This window comes from Echinops telfairi, unplaced genomic scaffold (genome assembly GCF_000313985.2).
Source record: "Echinops telfairi isolate 266 unplaced genomic scaffold, ASM31398v2 ScPeMD7_7400;HRSCAF=8409, whole genome shotgun sequence".
NCBI lineage: Eukaryota > Metazoa > Chordata > Mammalia > Afrosoricida > Tenrecidae > Echinops > Echinops telfairi.
Genome location: NW_022111300.1, coordinates 22,586,836 through 22,609,571, shown reverse-complemented (window position 1 = coordinate 22,609,571; position 22,736 = coordinate 22,586,836). Strand labels below are relative to the sequence as shown.

General features: G+C 41.3%; 1 protein-coding gene across 1 annotated transcript; it reads left to right on the top strand.

The window, feature by feature from the left end:
• The first annotated feature begins 426 nt into the window (after nt 1-426).
• Nucleotides 427-21,274, top strand: SLC39A6 (solute carrier family 39 member 6). Its single transcript, XM_004702960.2, has 9 exons — nt 427-1,145; nt 2,448-2,631; nt 4,205-4,374; nt 5,303-5,521; nt 10,776-10,881; nt 14,384-14,761; nt 15,991-16,071; nt 19,066-19,256; nt 20,069-21,274. Exons 1-9 carry the CDS (start codon nt 432-434, stop codon nt 20,219-20,221), a joined length of 2,196 nt encoding a protein of 731 aa, XP_004703017.1. The 5' UTR covers nt 427-431; the 3' UTR covers nt 20,222-21,274.
• The last annotated feature ends 1,462 nt before the right edge of the window (nt 21,275-22,736 follow it).

Sequence of the window (22,736 nt, the reverse complement as noted above, 5' to 3'; positions counted from 1 at the left end):
TGTAGTGCCAGTGAGAAATGCTCGGGGTAGTTGTTTGCCGTGAATTTGGATTGCCTTAGTTACAGTGCTAACTACAGCACGCAGCTGTTCTCTAGGTAGGAGCAGCCTGTGTTTCTAGCATCCCTAGAATCCCAAGGGGTGGAGCCTTGGCCTCTGGTTCTCTATCCTCACAGTACCTGGTACTAAATGGGGCACAGTAAATGATACTCTGTAAGTATCATTTGATTGTACAGTCTTTTAATCTCAGAAACAGAGAGGGCAGATGCACCCTCGTAGGGAAGCTCCCTATGAGTCAGCATTGACTTGATGGCTGCCAGTTTGGTTTGGTTTTGGTAAGTCTTGGTAATTCGATTAGACACTAATTCCAACATGAGGTTTCTTAATTCAAGTGAAGGCAAACATTTTGTTTCTGTCTTCTCTAGGAAGGTGACATGGCGAGGCGTTTATCTTTGGTCTTGATCCTGACCTTCTCTTTGCTGGCCTGTGTCACAAGTCCCTCAGCTGCGTTCCCTCAGACTACTGAGAAGATTGTTCCAAGTTGGGAATCGGGCATCAGTGTTGACTTGGCACTGACTACCCAGCGGCACCATCTCCAACAGCTCTTCCACCGCTATGGCGAAAACAACTCCTTGTCAGTCGAAGGATTCAAGAAGCTGCTGCAGAACATAGGCATTGATAAGATGAAGAGAATCCATGTAAACCACGACCATCACCACTCTGACCACGACCATCACTCTCACCACAGCCGAGCCGCTTCTGGTAAAAATAACCAGAAAGGTCCGTGCCCTGAGCATGAGTCTGACGGTTCAGGCAGAGATGCTAGAAACAGCCAGGGGAAAGGACCCCGCCGACCAGAAAATCCCAGTGTTAGAAGAAACGTTTTAACCAAGGATGGCATTGGTGCTAGTGAAGTGACCTCAACTGTGTATGACACCTTCTCTGAAGGAACTCACTTTCTGGAGACCATAGAGACTCCAAAGCCTGGGAAAGCCCTCCTTTTTAAAGAGGGCAGTGGTTCCACCCCACCCAGCATCACAGAGAAGAGCCACGTGAGCCGGCATGCTAGTAGCAGAACCAATGAATCCATGAGCGAGCTCAGGAAAGGCTTTATGCATTCCAAAAGCACAACCGGAAATCCTCAGGAGGTAAGCTGGGTGTTTTGCTAACTGTCCCGTCTGCCCTCCCATCGCCACCTCTCTACGGTTACAAGCTGAAAATAATTGTAAAACTTTTGTAAGCTTATTAAAACAGGAAATCCTATCTCCTCAGAAAGGCACTTAGCACAATGTGTATCTATTACGCATTAAGACCTTGATACAGAATTGGGGAAATAGTTCTTTGCTAAGTGTAATAGTGTGCTGTGTAAGATTAAGAAGAAAAAAAAAGAATAAAAGAGTCTTGGTGGTGCTGTGGGTTACACACTGGGCTGCTAACCACATAGTCAGCAGTTTGAAACCACCAGCTTTTCTATGGGAGGAGAATGAGGCTTTCTACTCCTCCCATAGAGTTACAGTCTTGGCAAACCCACCAAGGCCCTCTGTTCTGTCCTGTAGGGTCGCTGTGAGCCAGAATTGACTCAATAGCAGTGCGCTTGGAAATTAAAAATGTGTATGAAAAGCAGATATCAAAGTTATAGCTTAGTAAACAAAACTAAATAGTCATTCAAAGCCATCTCCAACTGCCCTATGGAGCAGTTTTGCCAGCAGCAAACACCGATGATGCCGTTTCTTCTGTGGATTATTGGCTGAAAATGGAGAGTTCAAAATATCTTTACGAAAGATGAGAAACAAGCCTTAGCAGCCTTTTTTTTAAAGGGGCAGTGTGGTCGGGGTTGCTAGAGGGTAGGTTAGGTAGAAGAGATCCACTTCAACTAAGCTTGCCATCCAATTAAATTGTTGAAATAATTACCACTTGCCAGAACAGGTTTATTACCTACCATTGCTCTCTGCAAGAGTAGTATGTATAGTATAATGTTCTCTCATTGTAGGTCATTACTTTGCCAGGTATGTAGTCAGAACTGAGCTGGGTTTTTGTACATAGGGCCAGTGGTGGAAGAGCAACATGCCCAGAGCCTGTTAGTACTCAGTCGACCGACTTCGCCATCTGTGGGAAACTCCATCTCAAAATTAATGCTCATTTCCTTTATAGGCGGATACAATGAGTTAACAGGCTTGTGAATGTCCATTCATCCCCAGGCTGGTTCAGCTGGAGGCATTTCCCCTCAGTGCCTGGTGATGTAACTGCTTCTCCCAAGGTGCAGTGGGCATACCACCTTTGTGACAGTTTCTCCTGTAGCTTGAGCCAAGTCCTCCACACGGAAGTTGATTTTAACTTGCATCCATGTAAAAAGATACAGAAGCAATTTGTGAGCAAACATGTTTGTGGGGTTCTCTAACGGGAATGCCCTGAGGGAACTAATGCTAGCCTCACTGCTTTGTTCCCTTCAGTGTTTCAACGCGTCAAAGCTGCTCGCGTCTCATGGCATGGGCATCCAGGTTCTGCTGAACACAACTGAATTCTACTATCTCTGCCCAGCCATCATCAATCAAATTGATGCTCGATCTTGTCTGATTCACACCAGCAGTGAGAAGAAAGCCGAAATCCCTCCAAAGGCCTATTCTTTGCAAATTGGTATGGTTACCTTTTTTTTTTAAATGTAAACCTAGCTCCCAGTGGACTCGTTTGTGCTGCCCTTGTCCTCATATGGACATCAACCTCCTCTTTGGTTTTTCAGTGTCATTCCAAATATATCGTCTTCACTGGTCCCTCCCCAGAATGTGAGGAAAGCAAGCGTGATATTGCCCCCTTCCCCTGTAAAACACATTAAAATAAAACTCAAGAGTATGACTTGTTTGAGGTCATCCCATAGGAAGTGTCAGGATCTTTTGACATTTGGGCTTTTTTATGTGATGTGACACTGTTGGGAGCAGGGGCTAGGATTCTGAATCTCGTGTGTTCTTACTGTATTGTCTGAAGTCATGTTCTCTGTTTTACCTCTATGGGTTCTGATGTCCCTTGCAATGGCTACACTGACACTCAGAGACAAAATTCTTGATTAAAGTGTTTATTAATGAAGTGAACAAATTGTAGTGCCAGTGAGAAATGCTCGGGGTAGTTGTTTACCAGGACATGTTTCAGGTCTACTAGTAAATGCACAAAGGGGCACACCACTCAGCTGTAAACCTCACCCAGAAGACATGCAGCGTAAACTGTGTGAGTCAGCAAACCCAGGTCCTTGAATTAAGTGCCCAGAGGCAACACACTCTGTGAGCCAGCTGCCCGCACAGAAACACTGAGCTGTCCTTGCTCTGTGGGTTGGAAAATCCATCACTCTGTCCCACACTCTGGCTGCTGCTCCTCAGATGGTATAGCTGTCTTCTGGATCCAAGAGATTTTCTGTGCAAAGATCTCGGGTCCATAGGACATACTCCATTCCTGGCTCAAATGTGCTTGACACAATGGATGGATGGATGGATTGTGATAAGAGCTGTAAGAGCCCCCAATAAAGTAATTTAAAATAAAAAGAACGAGAAAATAAAAGATACCCTCCCCTGCTATTTGGGACTCATTTTATACACAGCAGGATGGCATTGCAGGAAATCCTATTCATAATTATTCACAGGCAAATCCTATCGGGATCTTCCCAGCACCTTCTTAACAAACCCATGCAGGAAAAGGTCATTTGGTGGGAGTTAGACACTTTGGCTAGATGGACCACATTAAATAATGCACTGCCCTTGCACTGAATGATAACTGTTTGCTATTGGTGGAGTCATCTTGCTCAAAAAATATGAGAAGGAATTGCTTTGTTTCCTGCCAGAATGGAGCTCTTTTCCCCCATATTTTCTTTTTTATTTTTAGTTTGTATCTCTTGTCTTTCATAATTAAGCTGTACAGGAGTAGTATAAAAGCTTACTTGCTGATTGAACTAGAATTCATCTTTGATGACCACTTTCCCTACTGCTCTCCCATTATTTTCTCCCTGGAAATTTTCTCACGGGGTCTGTTCCTTTTACATAGAGGGTTTACAAGTACCAGTGAGGTTTTTAGTGTGAGCCAACAGTTATTGTTTCAATGAGCACAGTTCTGTTCACACTAAATTTGTAATTCTTCAGATTTCGTGCTTTTTACAAATTGTTCTATGCCATTCTCCAAAAGTGTCTTAAAATTGACCGATGCAATTTTCCTCTGTTTTGTTTGACAGCCTGGGTTGGTGGCTTTATAGCTATCTCCATCATCAGTTTCCTGTCCTTGCTTGGTGTCATCTTGGTGCCTCTGATGAACCGGGTGTTTTTCAAATTTCTCCTGAGTTTCCTGGTGGCGTTGGCCGTTGGGACGTTGAGTGGTGATGCCTTTCTACACCTTCTGCCACACGTAAGTACGGTAGTTTGCTCACTCGGTGTGTTTGATAACAAAATTCAAGTGGATTTTTAAGTTTGTATTGTAATTCTTTGTATGGATACATATAAATGGTTCAAAATTTGATTTGAAGAAGTTGGTTTACAGTATATTTGGTAATAGAAAGTTGCATTTTTAGGATTAGATGTTGGTCATATTCATCTTTGTTTTTCTTTTCAAAGGAACTTCTTAAATACAAAGTAGTTTAACTTTTTGGAACATTGTAAATAAAAGGAGACACGTTCTCCTTGGATGTTAATTCTGTGACAGACTAACATTGTGTATTATCTACGTATCTGTTACTTTAAATGCCACAGAATAAAACAGGTGAAGTCTTAAACGGCTTGGCAACATGAATTGATTTTGTCATTAAATAGTATGAGGTGCTCAGGCTAAAAACAATGTTTGGCTCTCTTTTTGAAAATTTCTTGTAGAGTTTTGTGCAGGTAGTGGGAAAAGGAAATGGCTGATTTCCCAGAGCACTACACATCCCATCACATTCAGTTGAGTGGTGAAAGAAAACTGTCTTGCTATGACAAACTCTTTCACCAGGTATTCTTGAGTACCTGCTGTATGTGCTTGGGGTGGGCCCTGAGTCGTCGTCCCCCACCCCCGCCCCGGCCCCCCAGCTTCCATTTGATAGCGTATCCCATCTCTGAGTCCCCACCATGCAACAGCACTCATTGCTTGTGCACTCAGCAGCAGGCTGCCAGAGCAATGTATCTGGATCATCTCGGGTACCTGCCAAGGCCTTTCACTACACACAGACTAGGCTGTTTATAAGCATACCAGTGATAGGGGAATGGTTTCAAATTGGAACTCTAGTCCAGATACTATCTGGACTGTTTCATTTGACCTACTGTTTGAAACAAATTCATTTATAAAATGCATATTTTCTCTTTAGTCTCATGCCAGTCACCACCACAGTCACAGCCATGAGGAATCACCAGTGGAAATGAAGAGAGGACCATTGTTCAGTCATCTGTCTTCTCAAAGCATAGAAGAAAATGCCTACTTTGATTCCACATGGAAGGGTCTGACAGCCCTAGGAGGCTTGTATTTCATGTTTCTTGTTGAACACGTACTCACATTGATCAAGCAATTTAAAGATAAGAAGAAAAAGGTAAGGAAAAGCATACCGAGTCTTTCCTGTTCTTCAGATGTTTGTTCAGAGCAGGACTGTAATTTGATAGTTAGAACAGCTTGCCCAGAACACTGTGATTCCATTTTGAGTGTGTGCACAGTACCCACGAGGTACTTTCTGCTTCCAGAAGCATTAGTGGAGAGCAGTTCTGTAGCTTGATAACTGTGGAGCTTTGTGCCTTTAGTATTTATTCCCTTCTAACTCAAGGGAGACTAAGAAAAGCTGGGCTAAAGGTCTACATAAGTCTAACAAGTTGCGGGCAGGGCTTGGAAGATCAGAAGCTTCATGAATACTTATTGATTGGTGATTTGGATTCACTGTTGTGATCAATTTAAACTATTCACCAAGTAGCTCAGTATTCTGTTTTATTTCAGAGATTATGTGACTTACATAAACGTATCATTCGCCAATCACCACCACAAAATAGTACAAATCTAAATAGTAGGGTCTTTATTTCTGAATTGAAAGAAAGTGTCAAGCTGCCTGTGGTTATCTGCTTATCCGATGTTCTCAAAAAATTCAGTCAAAATAACCTATCAGAATAGAGATCCATACAAATGACTTGTTTGTCTTGGACCTTTATCCTGAACTTAAAAGCCTATTAATACACTCAAGTCCTAGTTTTTTAAAATGGAGACCAGAATGTTCATGGAGTTGAAGTTTGTTTCTCCCTAACAACCATGCGGGTTTGTCTACAAATTTCAATTTCTCTAAAATCAAGAGATTATACTATAAAGCTGTTTGTAAGTGTAGGGACTAGATTTTGGAAATTTTAAAAATTGTATATAATGGTTGCCTACATAATTTGTAGCCATATTTTAGCATCTTGTCCTTGAGTCTGTTAAAAGCCTCATTTTCATAAGAGTTGTATGAGCCCCTAATAAAATGATTAAAAAAAATGTTAAGTTCTTTAGACAAGGTATTTAATTTTAAGATTTAAAATAAAGCCTTGACAGGGAACAAACACACATTTATAATAAAAGCTTATGAATGAAAAGATTTAAAAAATAAATAAAAGCCTCATTTTTACAAAAGTAGCTGTTGACATCATTTCATAGTTTGAGCGATATGTAATTGTACAATAACAAGTATGACTGGCTTGAAAACAAATGAGACCCCACAGCTGATCCGTGGTGAGCAGAAGTATGAATTGGAGGGGGACCTTCTAGTCCACTCTGTGGACATTTCCTTACAAGGTTTTACCCCTCTCTCACTGTCATCAACTCAGTTCTGACTCATAGCGACCTGTAGGACGGAGACCTGCCCCAGTGGGTTTCCAAGACGGTGATTCTTTATGGGAGTAGAAAGCCAAGTCTCTCTCCCTCAGAGTATCTCGTACTAGCTGGTACCACCACAGCACCAAAATTGTAAGTTGAAAAATCTGAATCCCTCTCTTTAGTGAGCCCCTACTGATTAAGAGGTGAAATGCGAGGACCTAATGTCTGGGGTTTAAATGGAGAGAAAATGTTTTGAGAAATGATGTACAAATGCGCTTTACACAATTGATGTGTGTATGGATTGGGATAACAGTTGTATGAGCCCCTAATAAAATGTTTAAAAAAAAAAAAAAAAAGAGGCGAAATGCAGATATCCATTCTTAATCTAAAGGAGCCCTGGGTGGTGGTGTGGGTTAGGCATTGGGTCACTAACCACAAGATCAGGAGTTCAAACCACCAGCTCCTCTTCTGGGGAGGATGAGGCTCTCTGCTCCTGGAAAGATGTGTGGTCTCAGAAACCCGATACAGGGTTGTTAGGAGTCAGGATCCGCTCAGTGGCATTGGGTTTGGCTGTTTGTGTTTCTTTTTTGTATTCTGAATCTAGGGCGTCATCTTCCATGTTGCCCAAGTTGTTTCACTTGGGCTAGTTTGAGAGGATACAGCCTAGTGTTTTAGATCTTCTGGAATGATTCTTACTTTTACAAGGAATGATTGTTTTTATTCTTTTAACTCTGTTTTCTAGTTCAAATGTCTAATTAACATCCAGTGTGCAATTTGTGTTCAAATTTTACTAACACATAGCTTTGCATTAATCTGATAATCTCAGAAGTAGGCCCCTCTCTATTGTAGAGCAGTTTTTTCTAATTCTACACTGCATTCTGTTCATGGGTTGTAAAGTGGTGGCACTGTGGCTAAGTGCTTGACGGCTCACTGCGCTGTCAGCTGTTTGAGCCCACCAGCTGCTCTGCTAACAGAATGACAGCTTGAAAGCCTCTGAGTAAGGCCTACTTTGTTCAGGAGTCCTGGTGGTGCAGTGGATACACACTCAGCTGCCAACCCGAAAGTTGGTGGTTCCAACCTAGTAGCAGCTCCGTGGGCAGAAAGACCTAGAACTCTGTGTCCATAAAAATTAGGAGGCAGTTCTATTCTGTCCTACAGGGTCGCTGCTTCACAACCCACAGCAATAACACAAGCAATTTTTCCTTATTTTATTGGGGTATTTTATAAAACTAGATTGGATTATTTATACCAAACTGTGGGAGGAGTAAAGTACAAAATATATGTATTACTGTGGATTATTGTAAAAAAAAGTTTTATAATTTTTGCTATAACAGTAATATTTATTAGAATAGAAACATTTTAAGAGGCAGGAATTCTCTCTTATTTACTGCTTTATCTACAATTCCTAGAGTAGTGTTTGGCACAAAGCTGATTGGTAAATAAGAATGTGTGAGAAACAGTACACTGCAAATTAGCATAATTTCTAGGCAGACTTCCCATATTCTCTCCAGAAATATATGAAGATTGTCTTATTGCAAGGGCATAAAAGTGTATCTTGCTAGCTGTTTGTAGTTTTATTTTGTTTGCAGAATAAGGAAAAAGCCCTCTTATGAGTACTGAGAGTCCTCCTAATGCACATCAGCGCATGTCACCCCGCGTTTCCGTACTAGACGCAGCCTGTACACTGGGGAGATTCTCCGTAGCATAGTTTTATCTCGCTTGCCACACATACAACCTGAAATCTCTGTATTGGAATTAGGGTGCCATCTCCTGCACAATTAGGCCTTTCTAATAGTTGAATCTCAAACTGACTTTCTACCAGGGAGGGCTATTGCTTTTGCTGGAAATTGAGAGTTATCTGGGACAACCCCTATATACAACCCGTGTTTTTTCCTCTCCTTCCTCCCTGTTGTCTTTCTAGTTCACACTGTGGTTGTCTTCCCAACTGGGTGACAACAGCTGGCTCCTAAGTATGTCTTTTTTCCTTTTCTCCTAATCTAGTTTTCACAGAGCAGGTGAGTTTTTTAAAAAGCAAAAATCTGGTGATGCTGCACTCAGTACTTAAAATCCCTCCTGCAAGGACTTTCCATCGCCTTTAAAGACAAAGTCCCCAGCCCGTAACATGATTTGCTGTCTTCTCTCCTCTGGCCAACCCCGCCACGCCCCTCCCATCTGTAGCCACTTTCTCTGATCTGCTGGGCCCCAGCATCCTGGCACCTACTTGTTAAACGTGCATTGTGAGGCTGGTTTCTCCTGTTTCAAGGTTCTTCCATGTGCTTCCCAGCCGAGTCCTCCTTATCTTTAGAGCTTGGCATAATTGACTCCTCCAAGACAAGGAAGCCTGTCTGAGGCTTACAGCTGTTACCCACTCTCATGCAGCATTTTGTAAAACTTAACAATTGCAATCAAAGAATTGTATCATTGTATGCATAAAACTTCCTCCCTGTGGAAGATAAGCTTCCTAAGAACAGAGACTGCAAGTATCTTATCGGTTCTATCACCAATACTGCACATCGAGGACATTACGGACCTTTAATTAGTACATGCAGAACAAAAGAGTGGGCTATCCCCACCCACCTATTAGTTTGTTGTACTGTGGGGTCGACTTGTTGCTATGATGCTGGAAGCTCTGCCAGCAGTGTTTTCAATACCAGCAGGTTCTTCATGGTGGTCTCTGATAATTAGCATGGATCACAAGAGAACCTACTCTGGACTTGTGATCTGGGATATCGATCACTGGAGGAAGGAAAGGGCTGGTAAGAGTATGGGAGACGGACTTAGAATGAGATGGTTTTAACACAACAGCCAGAGTATTAGGCACACTCATGCTGGGGATTTGTGAGGACACAGAACTGGGGAACGTTGAATTCTGTTAGACTTAAGGGCACAAAAGGGTGACTCAACAGTGGCTAAAAACAACCACCTAAATGTGGAGGGCCATCACCCAACAAAAGTGATGTAAGATACCCAGAATTCACATGTTCACAAATACCTGGGAACTAAAAGAAGCCATGGGAAAATTGCATTTGTTTGTCATTTCATTTTCCACAATCTTTTTGGAACCCCTTTTTATTTAAGTACTTCCTTTGGCTCAGAAATTATAGTAGGAGTAAGAATTTGTATGTTTACTTTTCAAACATCTCATAAGCCAGGTGTGTACAGCTCTTGGATAACGTTTTCGGAGCCTGGGTAAACCTCAGATGTGGTCGTGATTACTGCAGTCAGACTCAGGTTCCACAAATGAAAATCTCGTGATTGTGTGGTGCTTTTCATCATCTTGATTGTGATCTTCAGCATAAATAGGTCATGCAGAGGTACTATTATTGTTCAAACAGTGACTCATTGCCTGGACTCTGCGGCAATACCTCGGACATGGTATTTGAGATGGGTAAAAGCCTACTTGATAAGTTCAAGGCTAATCGAAACTTGTTTAAAAAGAAGACGCTTATTTATGTTTTACTACAGGAAAAGTATTTGATTTTAAAAAACAAAATATTACAGAATAGTATCAGGTTTTTAAAAGTACAGGAAGTATGGGGTTTTGATGTACAAAAAGAAATATAGAGGAACTCAAACAATTGATTAATAAATCAATAAACGACTAAAGGAAATGACTCTAACTAGTTCAAGATTGGTAACCTGAGATAATACCTCTCAATGTTGAGGAACACGGGAAACACCTGGGGATCTTTTCATTTCCAGCGTCTTAGGACTGGATGTGGTTCAGATTGTGTTGCAGTGTGCAGACCACTCTGAGTACAGAACCTAGGGAGCATTCTAGAAGGTTAATGTATATCTTTATATTTATTTCAATTTATAGAGACATAAATTCTTTAACTTTCCGAATAATTCCTATGCCTTAATCCTAGATGGTGCAAAAATAAAGGGACAAATCCTGTCTTTAGATGGATTTATTCAGAGATATTTTTATTTGTATCTTTTGTTTAATGATTTACTTAAAACTGTACACGTAAGCAAATCAGCTATTTTAAAGCACGTCTTTCTGTTGCTGTTAGAATCAGAAAAAACCTGAAAGTGATGATGACATGGAGATTAAGAAGCAGTTGTCCAAGTATGAATCTCAACTTTCAGCAAATGAGGAGAAAGTAGACACAGATGATCGTAAGTCTTGATCAGACCATGTGAGGGTTGGAGAAAGTTTTACAATTGGTATGTGATTTGTTGGTAACTTGGACTATCTGGTAAAAATAGATATACCATGTCCTTTGTAAGAAAATTATTGCTGGACTAAACAAAGCAAAACATAACCAATGCAGCAATGTCCACCATGTACATTACAATAACATTTACTACGTTCTTTATGGTTTGAAACCATTCTCACCATTTTGGGGGTTATTCTCTCCCATGAAGATACACTCACTGCCCACTCAGGTTCCAGTCTAATCTTTCCACTTGGCGTTATCAGTTTGATCCATACAGATAGGTCTTCAAAGAGGGTAATGTTCAAGATAGACATTTTTATGAGTTAAACAGTTGTTTGGTCTTGGGGAGGAGATGAGCCAGACAGGGTGCGATGTAGCATCGATGAAAATACAAATTTCCTCTAGTTCCTAAATGCTTCCTCTGCCCCCCACTATCATGACACGAATTCTACCTTGAAAGTCTGGCTAGACCAGAGGGTGTACACTGGTATAGATAGGAACTGGAAACACAGGAAATCCAGGACAGATGATCACTTCAGGACCAGAGGTGTGAGTGGTGATACTGGGAGCGTAGAGGGAGAGTGGGTTGGAAAGGGGGAACCAATTACAAGGATCTACATGTGAGCTCCTCCCTGTGGGACGGACAACAGAAAAGTGGGTGAACGGAGACGTTGGACAGGGCAAGATAATGACAAAATAATAATTTATAAATTATCGAGGGCTCATGAGGGAGGCGGGAGTGGGGAGGGAGGGAAAAAATGAGGAGCTGATGCCGGGGGCTTAAGTGGAGAGCAAATGTTTTGAGAATGATGAGGGCAATGAATGTACAAATGTGCTTTACACAATTGATGTGTGTGTGGATTGTTATAAGAGTTGTATGAGCCCCTAATAAAACTATTTAAAAAAAAGAAATAGAAAAGATGGACATCTGTTTGGCTTGGCATTTAAAGCTTACATCCTCAATAATTTTAGGGGTTTGTTCAGCCTCCATGGCTCTAGAAAGACTGGATTCTGAGCATTTGAAGTTCGAGTCTTCAGTCTTCCTCTTTTGATCTGAAGAATTTTCAGGCAAAATATTCAGTAATGGTAGCTTGGCACCATTCAGCTGTTCTGGTTTCATGGCCAAGGAGGCGGTTGTTCTTGAAGCCATTAGCTACCTGTTTCAGATCCTCTTTCTCTTGCTCCAGCTGCATAGAAACCAGTTGTGCCTCCCTTGGCCACTTGCAAGCTTTCAAGACCCCAGGCACTATGTAACAAGCTAGGGAGGTGGAACAGAGCGCTAAACATGTTATTAGGCCAATTAACTGGAATGCCCAGGACCATGACCCTAGACCTCCAAAACAGTGACCCAAATCCCATGAAGTATTTGTTTGTACAAAAGCAGCTACTTGACAACTACTCTTTATTTTTTTCCTGTAAATAGATCTGAAGTAATGTGGCAAGGAGAGTTGTTGTAGTGGATGGTGACTGATTGATCATGGATGGTCTCCTGAAGAGACATGAGTTAGGATCTGATTGACACAGAGAGCAATTTGTGTAAAGATCTGGGAGAAGTGTTTTAGCAACAGTGATTGCAAAACCCCTGAGGCAAACTTGGTGGCTCGTAGTTTCAAAAGAAGTCAATGTGGCTGGGGCCCAGTGAACCTTGAGGAGATAGAGGGTAGAGGAGGACCTTGAAGGTCATAGTACAAAGTAGCTGCTCAGTAAACAGTTGCTGACTGAGAGCAGGGAAAACCTATACAAGGAGGCTTCAAAAAGGTTGTGGGGAATGGAATTAATGGAATTAAATGGTAATGGAATTTTCCATGGACTTTTTTGTTGAAGCCCCTTATGTTGTTTCAGCTGCCTGCTTGTAAGCCCTGTCCACCTTGATGCTTTCCAGCATGGCTCTGTAAAGAGCAAGTAGTACTGTTGCTCATCTTCTACATCTATTCTACATCTATTCTTGTTTAATGGACTCCAGCGAAATGTGTAATGATGAGAGGAAATAGCTGCTAGAATTCAACCACAATGTTACGAATACGTCCAAAAAATTTAGTACCAATGTACAGGAAAAAGACAAAACCTTATTGTTACAAGAGTAGCTGCTCATACTGCTTAGGCATACCCTAATAACACCTTGTGGGATTTGGGAGGAAGCGCAGAACAGAATCCCAGTTTCTCATGGAGTCCAGTCTTGAACCATGGAAGCCTGGGTGAACCTGACACTATTGCCCTGACATAATCTTTGGACCTTAAGCCAAATATCCCCCTGCAGACTGGAAAGCCAAACAGTAGTGTAACTAGTAAACAATGTTTGCCTTATTGTTATGGGATCAGACTGACAACCGCAACTCAAGAAAGGTTAGGAGGAAGCCTTCCTGAGGGAGGAACAAGGTGTGAGAATGGTTGTAGAACTTGAGGAATGTAGTGATGTCATCAGGGGCTCAAATTGTACACAGAGGAAGTGTTGGATTGCTGTGTGCTTTGTATACTTGCAACAACAAAAATAACATGATAAGGACAATTTTATTGTTGCAGTTGACCTTTCGTTGTACAGACGTATCATAAACGCTCCTTGATGATGACGTCCTTCTCGGTTCTTTGCTTTTCCTTGAGTTGCTCGCAGAGCAGAGCACATCATATGGGATTATGCATGTTTATTCTAGTCCCACTTTTTAAAATACACAGGCTTTTTTTAGAAATGGGGACTTGTTTTTTTAATGTATGGGGACAGAAGATATAAAGGGAGAATCTGAAGCGGAGTTTTTGAAGGTTAACATTTAATTTTTTTACTTCATGTGATTTAGGCAAAAGTTTAGAGAACAAATTGGTTTTCCACTCAGCACTTCATGCACAATTTGAATCATGACGTCGATTGCAATCCCCCCAATGTAACAACACTCCCTTCCCATTTGTATTGTTTCCTGCCTTCAAAGCTTCATGTGTGGGCACATTCTGCCACTTAATCTCTTTGATCTCTTAGGGTTGGTTTGTCTAAGGAGTCTGGCGGTATTGTATCCCATACAGGCCTATCTGTTGTTTGGCTGAAAGTTGAGGCTTGAAGGACCGTAATTTCAGATGTTCCACCAGTCTCCTCAGACCAATAAGCCTCATCTCTTATGATTCTGAGTTTTGTTCCACATTTTCTTCCCACTCCATTGTGGGCCCTTTCATAGCAGTCAGTGAGTAGACAGGGACCATCTAACTTCCTGGTTTCAGGATTGTGGAGGCTTTGGGTCAGGTTCCTTAGTCCTTTGAACTAATTAAAAACCCATTTCTAATGTTAATAGATTAGACCATTTAATTTCTAACATTCATTAAAACTTGCTGATGTTTTCCTTCAACAATGATGTTGCGTTCTAAGGGTATATTTAGGAGAGAGACTTATTTGACTTTGTCAGTAAGAATGTTTGAAATGTCTCTCAGGACATTGAATGCCTTCTGAACTTTCTCCCAATGTTCTCTCTGTTTATTCCTAGGACCTGAAGGCTATCTGCAAGCAGACACTCAAGAGTCCTCACACTTTGATTCTCAGCAGCAAGCAGTCTTGGAAGAGGAAGAGGTCATGATAGCTCATGCTCATCCTCAAGAAGCCTACAATGAATATGTACCCAGAGGGTGCAAGAATAAGTGCCATTCACATTTTCACGACACACTCGGCCAATCAGACGACCTCATTCACCACCATCATGACTACCATCATATTCTCCATCATCACCACCACCAAAACCACCACCCTCATAGTCACAGTCAGCGTTACTCTCGGGAGGAGCTGAAAGATGCCGGCATCGCCACACTGGCCTGGATGGTGATAATGGGTGACGGCCTACATAATTTCAGCGATGGCCTAGCAATTGGTATTCATCTCCTGTCTGTCCCTTGTTGGTTAACTTTGAAATGCCACATTAAAATGCCAATCACATTTTAATAAAGAATAAGTTGATTTAGATAAGACTAGTATTGACTTACAAGATTGGCAAAATATTTCCTTGGACTACTTTGCTGATATTCAATAAATTAGGTAGATATGATTATGGCTTAGGGACCCTGCCTATATTTGAACCTTTAAAACTGTGTCGTAATTTTCAAGTCTTAAGATGCGACTTTAACTTGAAGTATGTGAATTTTCCTCCCTGTGCATTGAAGTTCTAATATCCGTTGTATAAATTTTATATATCCAGGCAAAGGAATCATTTCATCATCCTATTTTTTATGCTAAAGAGAGTTTCATATATGAGTGGGCCTCAAAAAGTTTTTGGAAAATAGAATTGAAAGACAATGGAATTTTTTCCATGAACAGTTTGAAGCCCCTTCAGATTGAATGAGTTAAGTATGGACATGTATTCAAAGAAGATTTGGAGAGCTTTCGCTATTGAATTGTCATATCCTAGTGAGACATCATAGAAGTCATTACAAAGGCTAGTCACTTGCTGCTACGAGGAAATCATGACAGTGAGCAACTGAAGCCCGGAAAGGTTGGGGCCCCTTACCCAAGCACGCAGTGCTGTTTGGAAGTCAGGCTGAGAGGAGCCCCAGTCTGGGGCTTTCAACCAGGCTGTATCATGAATGGTATAAGATGAAAGTGCGGATGTGCAAATGCACAGTCATGATTTATAATTGATCAGCTTTTTGAAAGAGCGGGAGCTAGCTGTATTAGCCTTGCCTTACGAGCTTGTGAAAGACCCAGCAGCCATTAGTGTAATTACATAGTGACTCCCTGGAGGCCCGGGAAACATCGTTTCACTCCTGACTCTTGAACTTTTCTAAACACTTTGAATCTGTTCCTCTCTGAAATGTTAGATGGGAACAGGTACTCCTGAGGTTTGTAGAAGATGGTCTAATCATTCTAAGACATAGCTGAAGCTCCCCTTCTCCATCATACATGCTTGAGCTCCTTTAGAAAAGTTGAACCTCATTAAATGTCATTTTAAAATACTGATAAAGATAACAGTTTGAGCTGGAAGTTCTGTTTATTCACAGTAAAAATATAGTTCATTTGCCAAATTTTGTGTGCTGGTAAGATTAAACAAAACAAACCCGCAAAAAAATAACAGGGCCAAATTTTATCTGTTTGATTTTTACTCAGGTGCTGCTTTTACTGAAGGCTTGTCGAGTGGGTTGAGCACTTCTGTTGCTGTGTTTTGTCATGAGTTGCCTCACGAACTAGGTAAGAGTTCCATACAAGCCACGGCTGCCAGGGTCGTCTCTCCTAATGCCACTGGCTTCTGCTAATGATGGTTCCAGGGTCCAGAAGACGTCCTCTTAACTCCATGTGGTCTCCTCACTGTGCTACTATGGTTCACTTTTTACTGAACACAAATTTGTGTCCGTCAAAATCCTGCCCTATGGGTACAAGTACACAATTGCCCACATGGATATCTAGAGCCCCTTCCTCATCCCCTGCCAGGTGTCTTTCTACACTAGCATACTGGTGGTATTGCGGGCTGCTGTCTTCATACGCACACGAAGAATAAGATTGCAGGCTGTAAAAGAATATTTTCCAGGAGCAGAGGGAAGTTGATGAGTTGTGCTGTGATTAGTTCTTCCTATGGCCAGGGTTTAAAACATGGGTAGCTCTTACCCTACCAATTCAGCCTGCTCGCTCACAGTTCCCCAGAGTGCTTCTGGATCCCTATTCATGCCTTCTTTTTCCACTTGTGGTCACATACCCCTGACACTATTCTGACTGGTGTTCCTCAACATGTGCTTTACCATTAGCTGCCAACTTAATACTTACCCTGTTTCCCCGAAAATAAGACAGTGTCTTATATTAATTTTTGCTCCCGAAGATGCACTAGGTCTTATTTTCAGGGGGTATCTTATTTTTCCATGAAGAAGAATACAGTACACATTTATTGTTGAACACAAAAAAAGGAAATGTATTACCTGTATATGGTACAGCAGTAGTTGTGGATCTTCTTAAAGACAGTTCCCTTTGCTGAAGGAAATTATCCAGCCAGTGTTGTGAAGTCTTCGGGGGCTATGTCAAACTGGTGCCATTGCAAGGGCAGATTCTTGAATCTGAGCCCTATTCACAACCAAAGCCTTTGCTCTCCTGTCAACAACCCATTCACAGATCAGGTATTCCAGCTCAGAAAATAATGGTTACCAACCTGATCCACACTTAGGCTTTTTAGCATCTTCCTTGTCCACTTGTTCAATGAGGTTACCATACTCTGCTCATTATTTTCAGACCAATCGGATACTCAACATCTCTTTGCAGAAAGCAGTAAGATTCTGCCCCAAGAGTCTTCCACGATTCCTTTCTTGTACTCCATGGAGTAGCTTTTTCTTTTTGTGCTCATGTCTAGGGGTAAAAAAAAAAATGACACTGGGGTATCAGGGTGGGGAGAGAGGGATCACTTAAAATGACACAGGAGGATCAAAGGGGGGAATCAAAATGACACGGGAGAATCAGCGGGGGTGGGGTGGGGTGGAATCACCATCTTGTAACCCCTTCTGATCCTCCTGTGTCATTTTAAGTGATACCCCAGTGCCATTTTAAGTGATCTCCCTTCCCCCACCCCTGTGCCACTGGACACCTTCACCAGACATCCCCCCCACCCCTTTATCAGACGTTTCCCCCTACCTCACGCACCCCTGTGTCCACACAATGTGCCCAACTCCTGCCCTGCGAGACTCACTAATTGTGAGTCAGCCAGACTCCCTCAGGGCAGAGCAAGCAGCAGGCCGCAGCTTGTCCTGTGGGCGGGCCGGGCTCTCTGATTAAAAGAGACCTCGCACTTCCTGTCTGCTCCAGCTGTGCTGCGCCCGCTGTTACAGTCCAGAATCCAGATGTCTTACTTTGGGGAAACACAGTAGAATCTGTTAGCCGCTGGTGTGTGTTCCCCATTTTCAGTCTTCCATGCCCTGTGAAAGCTTCCTTAACGATTACTACCTTCATTTTAATGATAAGTTGTCTTTATCATTTGGCGATAATTCCGTGTATCTACTCCCTTCTCCCTTTGCAGACAGTGCAGGACACAGTATTAGGTTCTTGATATTTGCCTGTCGTTGACAAAGTTGAAGCCTTATGAAAAGCTAGGTATATGATCCATTAGCTTATAAAGCTGTTAGAAGAATTATCACTGCTTTAACCTGGGTAGTTCTTTTTTTCTTTTTCTTTTTTAAATCATTTTATTGGAGGCTCATACAACTCTTATTACAATCCATACATACATCCATTGTGTCAAGCACATTTGTACACTTGTTGCCATCATCATTCTCAAAACACTTTCCTTCTACTTGAGCCCTTGGTATCAACTCCTCATTTTCCCCCCTCCCTCATGAACCCCTGATAATTTATAAATTACTGTCATGTCTTACACTGTCCCAACATCTCCCTTCACCCATGTTTCTGTTGTCCTTCCCCCAGGGAGGGGATTATATGGAGATCCTTGTGATCGGTTCCTGCTTTCTACCCCATCTTCCCCTTCCCCTTCTGGTATCACTACTATCATTATTGGTCCTGAGGGGTTTATCTGTCCTGTGGATTCCCTGTGTTCCCAGCTCTTAAATGTACCAGTGTACATGCTCTGGTCTAGCCGGATTTGTAAGGTAGAATTGGGATTATGATAGTCGGGGGAAGGAAGCATTAAAGAGCTAGAAGAAAGTTTTGTGCTTTATCGTTGTTATACTGTACCTGACTGGCTCATCTCCTCCCCACGGCCCTTCTGTAAGGGGGTGTTCAGTTGCCTACAGATGGGCTTTGGGTCTCCACTCTGCACTCCTGCTCATTCACAATGATAAGATTTTTTTGTTCTTTGATGCCTGATACCTGATCCCTTTGACACCTTGTGATCACACAGGCTGGTGTGCTTCTTCTATGTAGGCTTTGTTGCTTCTCAGCTAGATGGCTGCTTGTTTATCTTCAAGAATTTAAGACCCCCGATGCTATATCTTTTTATAGCTGGGCACCATCAGCTTTCTTCACCACATTTTCTTATACACCCGCTTTGTCTTCAGCGATCATGTTGGGAACCTGGGTGATTCTTGATTTTGAATTCTTCCCCCACCTTCACCCCCCAACACACATTAAAAAAAGAAAAGAAACTGGAGAATTTTTTTTTTAATTTGGAAAGTTTCTTGGGGGGGTGTGCCTTAAAAGTTATTTTCAATTACTTTATTTTCTCTCCCCTCCCTCCCCTTTGTTCTCTTAAAGGTGACTTTGCTGTTTTACTCAAGGCTGGCATGACTGTTAAGCAGGCTGTGCTTTATAATGCTTTGTCTGCCATGCTGGCTTATCTTGGAATGGCAACAGGAATTTTCATTGGTCATTATGCTGAAAATGTTTCCATGTGGATATTTGCACTTACTGCTGGCTTATTCATGTATGTTGCTCTTGTGGATATGGTAAGTTTTTAAAAGTCAAATTGTATTCCTCACTAACCATAAAATAGGGAAAATGCTTGGTAAAATCCCTTTTGTTTAAATATTGTAGATTAATATGGTATTAATGGGAAGGTTTTTTTTCTATACGTATGTTGAATATAGTATACAGATTGCATAGTATGTATCTTTTTGAGTTGTTCACAAGCATAGCTGTTTCACTAGTGATGTTAGCATCAGATACACAAAAATATCTGCCTGCTTCTCCTTTGTCTTTCTGAGAATAAAATCCCAGAGAGCAGATATTGAATTGTTAGTAGATTCAGAGAAACCTGCCCCAAACCACATATGGCCAGCATGCTGTGTGTGCTTGCAACTGTATATACTTAGAAGCTGTGTATACTATGTATATTTACCTGCTGTGTACACTTAAAATATCTAGAGATTCCTTATTAGTAGACAAGAGAATCACAGTGAAGTGCACACATTAATCCCAACCTCTGTAATCACAAATTGTATTTTACATGGTGTAAGGTGTTCCGTATCTCTGAACTTCAAATGAGCCTCATGTATTCAGATACACAAGTAGTAACAAACTGGACCCACTTTATAAAATTTTTGACGTGCAGCACACCATGAATAATCTTTGTGAGCAAACTATTGGGGACACTGTAGCTGTACTAGCTAGAGTCAGCCTGATTGTGGTCATGTTTGAAAGAATTGAACTATGACAAAACTAGTTCCAAATTAAGCACTAATATGTTATCCTACAAATCCTTTCAAAATCAAATCTCTTTCTGGAAACTTTAATGTTCTGTTTGTTTTCTTCTCCTAAGGTACCTGAGATGCTGCATAATGATGCAAGCGACCATGGATGTAGCCGATGGGGATATTTCTTTTTACAGAATGCTGGGATATTGTTAGGTTTTGGGATTATGTTGCTTATTTCTGTATTTGAGCATAAAATTGTGTTTCGTATCAACTTCTAATTACAGTATAAATGGTAGAGTAGCTTTAAAAAGCATTGCCATTTATAGTTTAAATAGGTCATAGGGAGGTGGCAGTTTGTATGCTGTAATATGCAGCACTTAAGGTTAGTGTGTTTTTGTCGATTTTGTGTTGAATAGTGTCATATGATATACTTATAAGGTCAATTGTGGTGGTAACAAAGGTACGTTTTACTATTTAAGTTATTTGGGGAATATTAAGCTATATGTGCAATTCACCAATATTACCAGTTTACTGTATAAACGAGATTTGGCATGGTATGTCTTGTATATTTCAGGGGAAAATGTCATTAATGGTTTTTTTCCCCTTGAACTAATTTAACACAGTAATTCCCATGCTGGATTTTAAACCCCTGAAGAACTACTGGTGTTTAAGAGTAAGACTGTGCCCAAAGCCTAAGATACCGAAGAAATTTCTACTGAATTTAAGCTAGAAAATAAGGAGAAAAGGGGAAGAACCATTCTGACAGAATTGAAGAAGCATAGATTTCTTTATAAAATTGCAAAACTGGCTATATGATAAAAGGAGGAAAACATTTGTATTTAAATGGATAAAGGCAAAATTAATCCAATATCAAGTGCATTCACATTTTTGTCAGGGTTACTGCCCCTCTAGAAACACAGTGACCCCTTTTATACGTGAGTTGTTCGTGTAACTGCATAAGAGAGAAGACTACATTTATTGGGTGAAGTGCAGCAATAAAACTAATTGGCTAAGAAGTTGAAATTTTAGAATATTTTTGTGGAAATATACCAGAGAAGTGCAGTAAGAATAAATCCTTGTATCGCTAGACGCCTTGGGCAATATGATTATTTGGTGGTCTGGCTTATCAATGCCAGAGCATATGACTTTTGGACTATTCAAGGAGATGAAAAGCAATAGTGAGTATAATTTGATTACTTAGATTCAAGAAGTACTCGGGTATCTTTCAGAGCTTCAGTGTTGTCAGTTCATGGTACTGCAGACAGACTGGGGCTATCTGTGGTCTCTGGATGTTGCTTTTCTGATAAATAAACCCCCCGTGTCAAGATTGATGCCAAATGTGTGGTTTCTGATGCCAACATACCAGATTGTAATATACTTGTCAATTCAAATATGTTACTCTATTGAGGGGCCTTCCTCAGTTTTTAAATTCATCATCTATGAGACAGTTAAAAAACAGAGCCCATAGTTTGCTCCCACTGATTCCAACTTTTTAATACGCACAACCTGATGCTGGAGAAGAGACGATAGTACGCTACATTGTAGAGACAGAAACGAATACTTCAGACGGCTCCCGACCTTCCTGCGAGTGTTCATCTTTAAGAGACAACGAACCAACACCTCTGCACCCCAAATCAAGTGAAGGGACATAAGGGGGGAGCAGGAGACTTCCTTGAGCTGAGAATGTCTGCAAGACTTTGAGGGGGCATTTATTTTTCCACTGATAAATGCTCTGCTGTAGAGATCTCTAGATGAGTGCAAGGTGAGGAATTTCTGGGGACACCTACAAATGTTCCTCTAAGAATCGGCCCAACAAAGAAACTTGTGCCTAATCCTTTTGGGAAATTCTAAGGTGGGAAGTGTGCTGTACCAGCTGGAAAAACAGGATGAGTAGGAACCATGGTTTCCAGTCCAGTACAAACCCTTAGTGGGAATGTGGAAGAAATTTGAAGTGTCATTCCAGTGACTCCAGGGAAAACAGATAGATGCAAGGGCATGAGCGGGAAATGCAGAAGGTATAGTATATGGACCCAAAGCTGCTATTTTGGAAGGCAAAAATATAAAAAAAATAGGAAGGTCTGTTAGTATCTTGAATGAAAAAGATGGGTACAGTACAATCAAGCAACCATGAAGGCAAATGATATAATGGAGAATTTAATTTGGATTAATTTTCTGAAAAAATGTCCACATGAAAAACAGCAACTTTTAAAAATTAATCACATTAAAATTCCTTCTTTCCCTAAGGTACAAAGCCCAGTTTATAGTGAATTTTACCAAATCTTCAAGGATCACATGTCTTAATTTGTCCAAATAGTTTCTGGGATGGAAGAAAAAATTGCTCAACATGTTCATTACAGTTGAGTAACCTTGATACCAAATCCTTGTTGGAAGAGACCATCTGCGCTGGCCCCTAAGACCCCCTACACATTTTTTGCTGGATATATCAAGAATGTAAAGCCCTGACTATATGGAACCGTTTGGTTCTCCACCTTGAAGACTAAGAGAATGTCTTCATCTGAACCATGTAGGCCGTGTGTGGAGGAGTAGAATCCCCAAGGTCAGTCAGTGCTCCTGTGCTGCTCCACAATCTCACTGCCTGTAGCATCTGCCTGCTCTGTCACTGTCCCTGTGGGATCTGGTACCAAGGGGACTTGTAAGTCATGCTGATGCTGCTTGCAGTGCTTTGAGCAACAAGATCATGTGTCTGATCAGGAGGCTCTTTTCTGCCCACACCCATGAAACGGTAACTAGCCAACTCTAGTTTGTAGGTACCGTAGTACAAAACTCCAGACC

What these genes read in the sequence shown, in the direction of transcription:
- SLC39A6 (XM_004702960.2), top strand. Translation starts at nt 432, where the DNA reads ATGGCGAGGCGTTTATCTTTGGTCTTGATCCTGACCTTCTCTTTGCTG. An exon ending in TTCTACACCTTCTGCCACAC is followed by an intron (nt 4,375 to 5,302) that starts GTAAGTACGGTA and finishes TTTTCTCTTTAG; the next exon opens with TCTCATGCCAGTCACCACCA. An exon ending in TTAAAGATAAGAAGAAAAAG is followed by an intron (nt 5,522 to 10,775) that starts GTAAGGAAAAGC and finishes TGTTGCTGTTAG; the next exon opens with AATCAGAAAAAACCTGAAAG.